The following is a 14,573-nucleotide window of genomic DNA, read 5'->3' as shown; positions in this document are numbered from 1 at the left end:
TGGTGTACATTCGATTAACCAAGCGACCAGGAGAGCACAAAGTCGTAGGCGGCTAGATAGATAGATAGATAGATAGATAGATAGATAGATAGATAGATAGATAGATAGATAGATAGATAGATAGATAGATAGATAGATAGATACGCTAAAAGTCGCAGAAGTTCGCTAAGAACTTTCGCGCATCGATTATACGCGCGATGGACTCCCCATTTTCGGGCCTCGCTTATTTGCTTAAAGGGCCCCTCACCAGGTTTGACAGTTTTGAGCTAACGAGCGCAATGCATACACTGGGCGTTCACGATCACGTCTGCCAAAATTTGCAACGCTACACGCCGCGGAAATGGGTCAAATTTCAAGGTGAACGCTGCTTGCCCTTCCTCTCGCGGGCGCGCGCTTTAGAGAATGAGGGGATGACGTACATGAGAAAATGACCCTACGTTGATGGTAGCGCTGTGACGTCGCTCCTCTACGTAGACGACTGTGCTCTGACGTCGCCAACAGTGGCACGTGACACTGCGATAATTATTTGACGCGACATGTGTAGTTTGTGTAATTTGTTGCTTGAACAGATTAATAAAACTTGAGAGAAATAATGAGACACACAAAGGGAATGTGTGCGTCTCTTTCATTTTTTTTTTTCGTGAATTGCAGCGAGATGCGGGGCTAGTGTGCCTCCCTTTCCCATGCGTTCGTGTCCCCGAGGTTAGCGCATCGCAAAGACGCCAGCCCTGGAAACGAAAGTAATGTTCTGGCGCGTTCGAGCACTCATTATGCTCATTTATTCCACCGCGTCCAACTAAACGTTAATGCGGCACTGGCTCATAATACCGCCACTCTCGTGCCCGTACAAATGTCTCAACTTTCATGCCCGTCCCGCAGAAACAGGCAGTACACCACAGAGAACGCCGACAAAACGCCCACGGCCGCTACATATAAAAAAAAAGGTAGCGGCCGCGCAACGCCGCTCGCGTGCTCGGGCTGGCTCGGGCACGTCATGCGCACGTGACCATGCATGCGCATGACGTGTTCATGCGTATGTGTCAAGTGAAGAGGGCAGGGAAGGGATTTGGCTTGCTAAGGCTACACGGGGCGAGTGGCAAGGGTTTGAAACTCGCCTCCTCTCATCATGGTTTCGCGCCGCTACATATTATTGTTTTTCTCAGCTCGTAATGAACCGATTTGAAAAATTCTTGCGGTATACTGCTCCTCATTTGGCACGCAACAACTTCCAGCGTCTAACTAAAATTTGCTACGTGGCCTGGTGAGGGGCCCTTTAAGGCGACGGGTAATTCCGTGGGTGTGTTGCAGTCGGAATAAACCTTCAGAGACGCGTCACGGCCTCCGAGATTGTGTGCGCCAATCTTTGAGGCTTTAATGTGCCTCCGTGTGCGTTCGCGTTTACATTACAGAGGGCATTGGCGATTGCTCTCTTTTTCTAACTCGTCGACGTGGGCTCCTGTCGTTGTATTGTGTGAACACGTGCCTGCCTCGTGCACCAGAAATGCTATGAAAGGAGGACCAAGACCGAAAGAAACCGAGGATGGTCTTGGCGAAGGAGTCAGGCCTCACAACGTCAACATGCGCGACTGTTGAGGTCGCACTTGTTCAGGCACGGCCGCAAGTCTCCCAAAAACATCCCCAACACCTCCGCTATCACAAAAGCATAACATAGGACCATGGTTCTGAAATTTCGTGGCCTTGATCTATCCCGTCGAAGCGCTTGTTCCGTCACTCTCGCCGCAGTACTCCTGTGTCATCCGAAAAAGCATGCTATATAGAATTCGGACGGGGCTACTGCTGTCGCGGTTCACAACGCACCTGGTTCATTATTCAAAGACGCGCTTACGGGCCGTATATTTACGAGTGCTGCTATGATTGCCGACACCTGAAAACTTAACTGACAGTCATTCAGAGTTCTTCCTGACGTTGCTGCGGCCCTGAAAAACAATAAATGAAAATGTGCGCCAGCTTTCTTTTTTTTTTTTGTCGCATGATAATTTTTCATGCTTTCTGGTGATACGAATTTGTGATGGTACGAATATTTTTGGTGGTCCCGTGATATTCGTATCACCGAGGTTTCGCTGTATCTGAAAGAATTAATGAACAGCGCAAACACGGTACGGAGAAAAGAAAACACGAAGACGGGCGCTGACTGCCAACTGATTATATTTAGTAGAAGGAACGAAAAATGTATATACATACAAAAAATATACAGTGAAACCTCGGTGATACGAATGTCGCGGGGTCACTAAAAATATTCGTATCATCCGAAATTCATATGAACTGAAAACATGGAAAATGAATATGCGACAAAGGAAAGCTGGCGTATATTTTCATTTATTGTTTCTCAGGGACGCAGCAACGTCATGAACAGTTCTGAATGACTGCCAGTAATGTTTTTAGATATCAACGACCATACTTGCACTCATAAATATGCGGCGCGTGCGCGCGTGTGCAATTAATTAACCAGCTGTCCTGTAACCCGTGACAGCTAGTAGCCCCTTCCAAATCTTAGTACGCTTCTTTCGCATGACATCAGAGTGCTGCGTCGGAAATGACTTATGGAGCGCTTTGCAAACGATTGAACGTCAGAAAAATTTAGGAGCGCTGCCCTTTGCTGTTATTACTTTCTTATCGCGGCGGTGTTTTGAATGATTTTCGGGAGATTTACGGCCGTGCCCGCACAATCAGGAGGTTTGCTCAAAATTCGGGAATCTCCTGTAGAAATCGAAGAGTTTGCAGGTGCCAGTGCGCGTCCACGACAGTCGTGCATGTTGATATTGCTAGGGCTAGCTTCCTCGCGAAGACATGGCTTGCATCTACGTGGCAGGCACGTGTAAACAAAGTACAATGACGCTTCCTCGAGCACAGCAGCACACGTCGACGCGTTAGAGAGAGAGAGAAAAGTGCGCTACGTTAGCATCATCTGTAATCTAAACGCGAAGATACATGAAGGCGCATTGAGGCCTCCAAGATTCGCACGCACAGTCTCGGACGTCTCGGAGGTTATGACGCGCCACTGATGGCCTGTTATGACAAACTCACGCGCGGTCATGCGCGGCGCGCGTGATTGCCTTGTCTTCTGCGACAGCACGGGCAGCACCTATTCGTACCTGCGTGGTAGCGTACGTTCGTATCAAACGTCACCGGGTGAAAATCGGTTCTTAACAACCGTACTCCATCGCAGGCTAATGGGCCTTGGCCGGGACCACAGAAAAATTCGTATATATATATATATATATATATATATATATATATATATATATATATATATATATATATATATATATATATATATATATATATATATATATATATATATATATATATATATATATATATATATATATATATATATTCTTCCCCATATCGGCTCTAAATAGCGAAGAATACATGAGGAGTTGAGAAGACTATACAAACGTAGTTGGCCGCCGCGGTGGACCGGTGGTTACACTGCTTGGCTGCTGACCCGAAGGTCGCGTGTTCGATACCGGCCGCGGCGGTCGCATTTCGATGGAGGCGAAATGCTAGACACCCGTGTACTGTGCGATGGCTCGAAATTTCCGGAGCCCTCCACTACGGCTTCTCTCATAGCTTGAGTCGCTTTGGGACGTTAAACGATATAAACAAACCAATCGATTCAAACGTAGCAAACGCGGCATCGCATGCAGGGAACAGGAGGAGGAGACCGCGCCGCCGCCAGGAAACTGGTCAGTCGTCACATATGGTCGATGCAAAATTGCGAACAAAGTGCCGGAATTAAGGGGAGCACAAATAATTCTAGAACTGCGAATTTCCTTGATGGCACTATAGGCTTTGGGAACTTTGTGCCTTGAGTTTCGCAGGGTGAGGCAGAACGTCATATTTGGAGATGGCGTGTCCTGTATGCTTAGGTGGTGAGCTCCTGTGCGGCGAAGCAGCACCCATTGAGGTTGTGTGGCGGGCGCGAGGGAGGTTTGTAGCAAAATCAGGGGAGTAAACGGCAACAGCACTACAAAGTACAAAAGGAAATTACGTCATGTTAAACTCATATAGGCCGTCAGGTGCAACAAATCTAGTTTCCTGGTGACCTGCTTCCGTTATCGGGACCTGGACAGCCAGAAAGCAAGTCTACAGATGAGAAGAATTATGTCCCTTGAAGGCCACCCCTTGAAGGCCTCTCCAGACGGCACTCGAATGCCGTCTGAACGTCGTAGGGAAAGAAGTTCCCCGCATCGATTTTTTTTCTTTCTGGCCTCGGTGTTGCGGTTCTTCCCCTGCCTTGGGAAGACGCAGCAAATGTCCTTCCCGCGGAAACGCAGTCTGTACCTGCGGGGCGGCTTAGTCGGGGCGATTAACCGCCCGCACTGTGCAGTACTATGCGACGGTTTAAAAATTGGTCACGTAGGTAGCTGCGATCAATACTGAATCCGTATTACTTTTTTCATTATAAAGACGAAAAGAAAAGGTTCCAACGCACGTCCTGTGTAAAAGTGACACATACTGCTGTCTTGCTGGCTGATGCTTTGCGCCGAAGACCAACAATACTGTACATGCCGATCAAGTCTTGACGTCACCCATTACAGGTGGTTCAGTGGCCATGACATTCTGGTGTTGAGCAGTACGTTGCTGATTGCATTGCTTTCTGATAGAGGCTTTCGATCTGATAGCGGCAGAACCGCATAGACGCTCGCGTGCATGGGAAGTTCACAATAAAAAAGCTCCTTGTTGTCGAAATTAATCAGAAGCTCCAGTCACCTGTGAGGAGATGTACCTCCGATATGCCGCCCACTGCCCCGTGCCGGACAAGCGCTTCTTTTCTTGCCGCAGTTCGGCTTTTCCGTGACACCCAATTCGGCTTTTCCGTGACACCAAACGTGCTATAGAAAAGTGGCAAACTTAAGCAGTGCACCGCAAGTCAGCAAGATGTTTACGCTCACTACGACGCACGTGGATCTCCCAACTGTGGCCATAGATCCGACTGTAAACGACCGAACCTTCACCAAACACCTGTTGTGAAAACGTCCGGCGCATGAACGATGTGGAGAGAACACCTTCGCAATGAAAACATGCTGAGCTACGAGGTGTGCATCCGATAAACGGTGGGCAGCCAGGAGAATCGGGGATATAATATCATATTCTGCATGCTCTTGGGATCGCGCCTTCCACTCCCGCCACGCTTTTCTCCCTTTCCCATTCTTTGTAAATCCAAAGAGCCATCTCATAAGTAAAGCGTTTATTTTTTTCGATCAATCATTCAGTCAATCGATCAATCAGAAGCTTTCCACTCGTCTTTTTCTCATAGTCCTGAGCATTAGGACATTATTAAATAATACTTGAGACGTTGAACATAATCAAATGAACTGTTCAATCGATCGATCGATCGATCGATCATTGTGCGCATAGGCAAAGGGGCGCGGATGTATAGTGCATGTCTCGCTCAGAGGCACCTTCTCGTGTGCCGTTCCATTAGTAGAACAACTTGCACGCTATAGAGTCGGATGCATTCGTGACGTCTTTGAAATTTCGCAATGACCTTTTGCTTATAGGGGCACAAAAGGGAACGATTTTTCTCGTTTTAGTAAATTATGCTTTCACAATACCACTAGCACAATTTTTGCCGGGAGACGACGCTTTCTAAGCGATAAAACGCGCAAAAGAAAGTCACAGTTTCGCTGCAACGGCGAAGCAATGAATGCAATAGCAACAAATTGGAATGTAACGCGAAAAACGGAAAGCAGCTCGAAATTTCCAGCGCGTCACTCAAGCGCGAAGGACGCACGAAAAGAAAACACACAGGACGAGCGCGAACTGTGAAGTGTCGCCGCTCGACACTTAAAGCGCGCTGCTCAAACATAAAGGACGCATGAAACGAACGAACAGGTATACACAGGACGAGCGCGAACTAACAACTGTCACAGTTGTTACTTATTTCTGTTTGAACAGCGTGCTCGTTTCTCAAACGCGGCCGATGCAGCGAGCGAAGTGACCTTCGTAAGCTCCGTAACTTCAGCGCAGACATCGGGGTGAAAGCACAAGACATACAACCCCACCCTCACTCCACGAGATAAGCGCGCGCGCAAGCGACCACGCTCTGTAGGGCGAGGTACACGGAGGCGCGCGCGCATCGCTACGAGCGGGCCGATGACCTTTAAAGCGTGCCCCTCGCGCACTTCGAGCCATCTCGCTGGTAAGAAAGCACGCTGAAGTAAACGGTGTGTATAAATAGCTCGCCGTTAGCATGCTGAAAGATGGTACTCTTCGTAGCTTAGCCGTCTAAGTCGCCCGCTCGATTCCGCGCGTCGGGAAGTATTTTTCTGAATTATTTGCTTTGTGGCTTTTATATATATATATATATATATATATATATATATATATATATATATATGTGGGACATGACGGCGACGCAGATGGCGAAAACCAGCCGAGAGTGTCCATAGAATTGCTATTGCAATAAAAAATGAAATGCAGGGGGCGACACCACCTTGAAGCTACCGTACCAATTAGCAGTGACGTTATAGATTTTGACGGCGTCTGGTGGGGCTCACATATTTTTAATTGGTATAAATAAAGTAGATTGTCCTCTTAGTGGGCTAGTCTTAACGTACCAATTCAGCTATTTTTTTAACCAATGTTGCCGAAATACGAGAAAACATGTTGAAATCCGTGATTTCACACTGACAATCATGTGCAGAGATTATGCGGTGGCGCCAAATTTATATTGGAAACTTTGACCTTCATTTTTTCTTCTGTGAAGAGACTTGTAATACAGTTGAAACCCGCAATAACGAAATCGGCGGGTAAGCACAAAATTTCGCTCTTGCGGGAATTTCGTTGGTGCGAGAATGCGGCAGAAAAGACATAGATTTTACAAAAAACATTTTATTTCCAAAAGTCAGTAAGTTTGCTTTGGCGGGCCTTACCATGCAGCAATTTCATGCCTCTCGATCGGGCATCTCGTTTGCCATGGCACAAATTTCGCCCCATGCACTGGTCAGTGACGGCGGCACTGCGCTGTCACCAGTACCGTCATCAAGTGCGCCAGGCAAACCTCCTTCCGGCTCCGCTGGATCAGCACAGAATCGTGGACAGCAAGCTGCACGCAACGCCGAATTCTTCGGCGATGTCAATTTTTTTCCTGCCCTTTTCCACCTTACTGATGATTGCAGCCTTATCTTCCAGCGTTATGAACTTCCGCTTTTTCTTTGGAGGCAGCGAAATTGGACGAAGCAATCGCAACACACAGTTCACGTTGCACCAAGCGGCCAAGCGAACGCTCCAAAAATGGCTCCACACACGCGACCATGTGCAAGCAAAGCCGACAAAGCCAGGCACAGAGCCATGTCAACGAACGAAACTCCATCAGGAATGTGGATTTGGCTGCGTAGCCCGCGATAACGAGCAGGTGTTTTGGCAAGCCATTATCATCACCATTGTCGCCAGCTTTATGTTTTTTTTTTTGTAAACAATGATGGCGGCTGCTTCTCAAGTGTGCTGTGGCGATAGTTTTGCACAATTTAAATGTAGCATGAATGCACTTCAGTAGTTTTCAAATGTAGTTAATGTTGCGAGAGTAGATTATTTGCACACTCGTGTTTCAAAAAATTTCGTTAATGAGGGACTGCGGTATGAATATCTTTCGTAGTCGCGAGTTACGAAATGCATTGACTCCTATGGGCGTTCGCCGGTGCTCCGAAAATATTTCGTTGCGGTGAGAATTTCGTTCTCTCGGGATTTCGTTATCGCGGGTTTCTACTGTAGTGAAATTAACGACAACAGTTTTCAAGGAATAATCTGTCAGTCTAAAGTGATTCGTTGTGTTTCACTTTAGCGTCCTTTTGAGGTGGGCGAGGAAATAACCTGCGTGGACGAGTGGCCCTTCGTGCGCTCCGACCAGCCGCTGCCCGTGTCCGAGTTCCGGGTCATCGTGGATACTATGGTGCAGGGTTTGGGCCGCTACCTGCGGCTCTGCGGTATCGACACCATCATCCTCCGAGATGGCGACGACCGCGACCAGGCCGTCAAGGTGGGTGTGGCGTTCTTTCTGCATTGCGTACAGATCAGTGTGACCTGGTCCCCCAAACAGCACTTTCCGCGACCTATGGTAGCACTGCTGTTTTATAGCGCAGCTTTCCTGCGTTGAGCTACGGTTGAGCGTCGGCTTGCCAAGCCGTAACACAGCGAAATGTGAAAAGGTGAAGAGGAAGGCGTCGCGTGCGTGTTCGTCGATCCGTTTTCAGAGTGTGGCATTTTCGTTTCTTTTGATGCCACCAGATGGCCCTGCCCTCCGCGCATCTTGTCATAGCCGGAGCGCACATTGAAACCTTTCGTCGAGAGTATACGTACTGCTGGTGCTAACTTACGTTCGCTATTAGATGCGAAGTATCTTAAGGCCGAGCTCAATCCGGTGGTGGTGGTGTGCGGCGTGACCACCCTTACTGCTCATGCGCATACCCTCTCCACACACCTCCTCTCCACTCACCCTCTCCCCTTCACCTCTCCACGTACCCTCTCCACTTTCCCTCTCCCCTGCACCTCCACTTTTCCTCTCCCTTTCCCCTCACTACTTTCCCTCTCCCCTTCCCATTTCCCTTCCCCTCTCCACTTTACCTCTTTCCACTTTCCCTCTCCCCTCCCCCTTTCCACTCTTTCTCTGAAACGCGGGCTAGACATGCCGAAATTCTCTCCTGCGCAACGCCGCGATGAGCTCGAGCGCATGCGCGTCCCCTCCCCTTCTCTCTCCTCTCCTACGCTGCCCCCCTCTCGCCCGCCTGTCGACCGCGTTCCCCGCTCGCCCTGTGAGAATTAACGGCCAGGCTAGATGGAAGATACGACGCGCGTAGCGTCCCTCTTCGCGTTCCACGACGCGAGGTCGGTAGCATGCCCAACGAACGCCAACGGAACGCGATCGTGCAAGTGCTCCGGCTTCGCATCGCCTCATGGTCCCCTTTAGCGGGAGATGGTGTAATTTTTCGTGTCTATACCTTTCGCTTCTCACTGCAACATAATATATGTCTTAATCAGAATTTATATACTGTTCAAAATGGATAGAGCAATATTCAACGATTACCCGAGAATCATTCTTATTGTAGTGTTCGGTAATCTTAAAATGGTATATTACCTGTGCGGATGTGCTCACAATTCAACCCGTTGGGAATTATGTTTTCTGGCAACGCGGAAAACACATGCGGAGCTGCGCTCCAACTTATCATTAGGGAGTATCGTAATCGTTGGTAATATTTTTTTTTGGTTTGCTGCAAATAAATTTAAATTCAAAAGTTCCTTTCACCGGCAAAATTTTTTTTTCGTTGTGTCTGCACCAAAAGCGATCTCGAAAATTTCGTTAGGTCTGCAAAGCTAAACCCCAATTTTTACGCCGGTACACCCGTCTTGACTTTTTTGTAATGCTATGCTGTATGGATGTGTCCCAGCTATGGTGCTAGGAAATGTTATATAAGAAAAACAAAACAAAAGCGCTTACAACATACGGTTATGAGACCTACCTATGTCGTGTTCTGTCATCTTCCGTCGGCAACACAATGTTTTTTTATCTGCTGTTCTGCTAATTAAAAAAAAATATCAAAATAACCGGCTAATTTGCCTAAGCGTAAATGTCGTAGGTGAAGCATTTAGTGGAGACAGGCAGATGCGTAGTAGCACACTCCTATTACTTTATTATATTGGTATTACAGCGGATAGCCAACATTATGCAGCATTTAAGCGAACAGCAGCCAAGACTAGCTAGACCAAGCCAGCATTAGCTGGTGCTGGTATTACTCGAGTAAATACGTCACTTCATGCATATGCATATTTATCCAGTATAAGAAACAAGCACAGTGACATCATTTACGCCATTCATGTCATGTCATTCATGCCAGATGCATGTCATGACATGTCATTCATATTATGTGATGCGTGGATGTCATGCACATTCTAATATCCAAGTTAAAGAAACCACCACGACGGCATCGTGTAAATTATGGAATTTATGGCATGTCAGGTCGTTTATGTTTTGTCATGCACGTATGCCATGGCTATTTTGATATTCCGGTGTCTCGAGGGGGGTGGAGGGGGGGGGGGGTTGTATCTCAGCAGCGCCTGGTTTTAGCTTCAAACCAGGTTGATCGGCGGAGAGGGTTCGGCTGTCACAAGAAAGACGAGACGAAGTACAAACAAACTGGCAGCGGTTCGCTCGCGTCCTTTTATGTCCCCTCACATCCAGGGCTTTTCTGTCGTCCCGGCTGCCCAGGCAGCGAGTCTTGCCTATACGTGTCTGGAGATCTCAGACGGGGTTGCACGCTCACCTTGCGCGCTTGCCGTCAAACGGGGAGGGAGTGAAGTGAACGTCCGAAAGAGTAGATAAAGTAGTACTGGCTTGAGTATAGGAAAGACGCTTATTTCTGCAACCCGGAATGGAGCATGGCGCTGCAGCGTCCTTGGTTCCGGGCAATGGGGATGAAAGAAGGGAGTGCAAGGATAAGGCCACCCCCCGAGATATGAGTGCCCAAAACACCGGGAGCAAAGCCGGGATACATCTCATCCCATTAGAAAAACGGAGGAGAGTTGGCTCCGCACATTCCCAAAACACTCCTCACACGTGCACACAAACGTTCACGTGCGGCGGACGCGTCTGTTCCCGTTAGCGTGATGGTTCGGCGCTGTGGTTGATCTCCGCGTTTGGCGTTCCTTCTAACCATGGCCGCGCAGAGCGGACCGTGACGCCAGTTAAAGAAAAGGCCACAGCGGTATCTTGCCATTTGGTTCGTTCATGTCATGAAACGCCACCCATCTTTGTCACGCATGCATATCATATCGTGCTCATTATTATGTGTACCCGATTAATGGAGCATTAATTAAAAGTGCACGACAGCATCCCGACGGACGCACAAAGTACATTTGATTTGCCAAGAATGCTTCGCATCAAATTAAAACAGTCTGCAGCTTGGCCAAAAACTGGGACTCCCTACATAATGCATAACTATAGACGTATAGAAGTTGGCTGTGCCAGCGTAACAAGTCTGGTTTGGTATACAGGCGTTTTTTTTAGACAATACGGATTTTGCATAGATATGCTATGACGAGCACCTGCCGTCTTCGCACACGAACCCTATGTCGAGGTGGTAATACTGTGCCGACACTAAAGTTACATTGAGATGTTAATTAAGAAAAACTTCTTAATTAACTTCCTAATTTTGAACTTGAGGGTAGCTGTTTATATGGGAATGTTGCAGGCCATCACGGTTTATGGCATCCCCATTCTTTAGAGATCGCATATATTGCACGTAATTTGAGCTATTCATAATCGACTTTCAGTGGCGATATCGAGTGCTTATTGTTTTTACTATAGTGACATTTGCCTTAATTACGCGTAAATAACTTGGAAATGAGAAATTGTATAGAAGCTGTTATGGTCGCGTTCTGATGTACTTTGCTTGGTTAAGTTGCCTGCAGAGCGGTAGCACGAATTTTACTGACTCGGGCAGTTACATTGTTTCATCAAGGAGGTAAATGACCAACATGCAACCTGCCGCTTTTCAGCTCGCACAGAAAGAAAACCGGGTGATCATCACGTGTGGTGCTCCGTATAAAAAGGTATGGCTCCACTGTCTTGTTGCTCCTCTTAAGTTCTTTTATTGCGATTAAAGGTCGTCGCCCCTCTCGTTGCGATGCGTGCGCTCCTCCTACCTCTACCACCTGTACTTTGCCCTACAAGGTGTGGTCGTCCGTGCGCGCTTATCTCGTGATGGAGGCGGTTTGTACGTGTTCTGCTTTCACCGCAAAGTTTGCGTTGAAGTTACAGAGCGCGCGAAAGTCACTTCGCTCGCTGCAGCGGCCGCATTTGCGAAGGAGCGCGCTGCTCAAACACAAAGAAGTAACAATTGTGACAGCTGTTAGTTCGCGCTCGTCCTGTGCGTTCGTTTCGTGCATCCTACTTTGTGTTTGAGCAGCGCGCTTTAAGTGTCGAGCTGTGGCGGTTGTTAGTTCGCGCTCGTCCCGTGTGTATTCTTTTCGTGCGTCCTTTGTGCTTGAGCAGCGCGCTGCAAGTTTCGAGCTGCTTGCCGTTCCTCGCGTAACATTCCAATTTGTTACCATCGCATTCATTGCTTCGCCCTTGTGGTGAAACTGTGAGTTTTTTCCTTAATTACTGCTACGCGATTTCGTGTGGTGACACACATTTATGTTATTTTTTTTTGTTCTTTCCTCTCTCTATGTATTTTTTGTTGTGCGTGGCAGATGAAGCAGTACCTTGCACGGGATCAGTGCTTTTGCGTGAGCAATGTGGCTTCCGCTCGAGAACAGATCAAGGACGTGCTCAAATTCTATAACGTGGCAGTCAAGGAAGAGAACATCTTGACCAGGTGCACGGTGAGTATCGTTTCGTGTTAACAGCGCGCTTGGTCGTGTCATTAAGCGATGGCACCGAGCGTCCCTTTCGGACAACACCCTCTGACGACTGCGGATTCCAAAACTTTGACGTGGATGGTTTGAGTTTACGTCGGTGGTTTAAGTGCGTGTTAAAGGAGATATAAATAAATAAATAAATAAATAAATAAATAAATAAATAAATAAATAAATACCAGACATTTAAACTAACAAACAAGAGCCGAGCCGAGAAATACGCTGTACAGCTGCAAGCATGAAAATGTAGCAGCAGTCGTAACCTGTGTCGTTGTGAAGGGGGCAGCCTTTGCTCCGAAAAATAGTCTGTATACAATGCGCAGTCTGCAGAATCAGAGGTGTAGTTTTCCCATCTTACTTGGGGCAGGCGGGGGAGGGGGGTCAAGCCAGACAAATGGCGGATAGAGTGAGGTACACCAAATAAAAATATGTCATTGTCGCGATGAAAATTTAAAAGTTTTTGCAAGGTTCATTCCAGCAGTATTCTACATGTCTGAAACAAAATGAAGCCGCTTATAAGTCCTACTGAGCTTTGCAGCCATGGGGGGGGGGGTGCAGTGCACCCTTGCCCCATCACCCTCCTAACTGACTCCTGGGCTCAGTACATGTGTCTAATCTTCGAGTGATGACCTCCGAACGATCGTAGCAAACTAAGGTTTATTGCGAGGGTGTAAAGCCAACTGAACTGTGTATAATGAAGAGATGTGGTCACTGCTAGTGAGATGGACTTACTCCATGCAATAGTCGTATCGTCATAGAGTGCGTCACCATATTTTTAATCTCTGGCCAGAGTTAGGTGGCAACAGCCGAATCATTGCGCTTGTCCAGCGTATAGCTCCGCCAATCGGCAGAAGTGTAAGCTATCTTTGGCTAGTTGGTTCGTAACGAAACAAAAATATCACAGCGCAATGGATACAATTAAGAATATATACATGTAGTACGCAGTACGTGCAGGTGTTGGATTTTGGCTTTCAGTCCTTGTTTCTGCTGCGCTCTACATATTTTTCATTAATCGTGCGTTATAACCGGTAGCGTGCGCCTTTTCAATAGGAACAGTAGGAACGTTGCATATCGTGGGTAGAATACACACATACTGTCGCAAAGGTGTAAAAACGCACTGAACCTCGTTGGCGCCGCGTGCTTCGTGGCTGCATGCGTGCTGTGCGTCGGCACTGCGCTCTTCAGCACTCGGCTACGATGATGCCGTGACCATAAATCGGCAAAAAAAAAAAACAAAAAAAACTGGAGCTCACTCAGACTCACTCATGAATTATATTTTGCCCTTAGGGCTCACTCGGACCCAGGCTCATCAAAACTTTTCTCAACCGTACTCACTCGGATTCAGACTCACTAAACTTTCTAAACCGGACTCACTGGGACTCAGACTCACTAAAATTTTTCTCAGCTGACTCACTCGAACTCAAGCTCACCATAATATTAGACAGCTGAACTCACTCAGACTCGTTCTCACGGCTCGATCTCAGTCTGAGTGAGTCGACTCATGAGTGCATTAGCGTATAATTAGCTTTTTCGATCATGGTGTCAGTGCTCTTTAACGCCAACATCTCACATAATCGGTGCTCTACGTGGTACCTTTTGACATCGTATCTTCAAATACGAATTATCAGTAGCTGCAATTCAGTAAAACATTTTGATCAATAAATATTGAGCTGGCTTATGAGCGCTAGTGCGATGAAGTATGATGTGTGAGTAGATGTGAGTATAAATGTGAGTCGACATAAGGCTGATAGTAATGCTAAAGTTGACTTGATAGGACCATAGGTCGGCAAAAAAGTGGAACTCACTCAGACTCACTCAAGAAATATATATTTTGCGCTTAGGGCTTACTCGTACTCAGACTCGCCAAAATTTTCCTCAACCGGACTCACTCAGACTCAGCCTCACCAACATTTTCTTCAACCGCACTCACTCGGACTCAGACTCACTAAAATTTTTCTCAACCTGACTCACTCGGACTCAAACTCACCAGAATATTACTCACCCGGACTCACTCGGACTCAGACTCACGACTTAATCTTAGCCTGAGTGAGTGGACTGATGAGTATGTTTGCCGACCTATGGCCGTGACTGAACCTTATCAGCGAAGGCTGGAAACTGTCGCTTCGCCTTATGCACAGAAAGTGACGCCCGCCGACACGAAAAACATGGCCGTACTCTTTCGCGACCTATATGCA

General features: G+C 47.3%; 1 protein-coding gene across 1 annotated transcript in view; it reads left to right on the top strand.

Moving 5' to 3' along the window:
• The window catches only part of LOC119399029 (exonuclease mut-7 homolog), a 75,184-nt gene that overhangs the window by 59,648 nt on the left and 963 nt on the right, over positions 1-14,573 (top strand). Inside the window, exons 18-20 of the mRNA XM_049412111.1 lie at positions 7,811-8,005; positions 11,518-11,571; positions 12,214-12,345. Of these exons, the coding sequence (XP_049268068.1) occupies positions 7,811-8,005; positions 11,518-11,571; positions 12,214-12,345 (381 nt within the window). The remainder of the gene's footprint in view (positions 1-7,810; positions 8,006-11,517; positions 11,572-12,213; positions 12,346-14,573) is intronic.

The sequence above is a fragment of the Rhipicephalus sanguineus genome, chromosome 1 (assembly GCF_013339695.2).
Source record: "Rhipicephalus sanguineus isolate Rsan-2018 chromosome 1, BIME_Rsan_1.4, whole genome shotgun sequence".
In the NCBI taxonomy this organism is placed as follows: Eukaryota; Metazoa; Arthropoda; class Arachnida; order Ixodida; family Ixodidae; genus Rhipicephalus; species Rhipicephalus sanguineus.
This window is presented reverse-complemented; position numbering and strand designations above follow the sequence as displayed.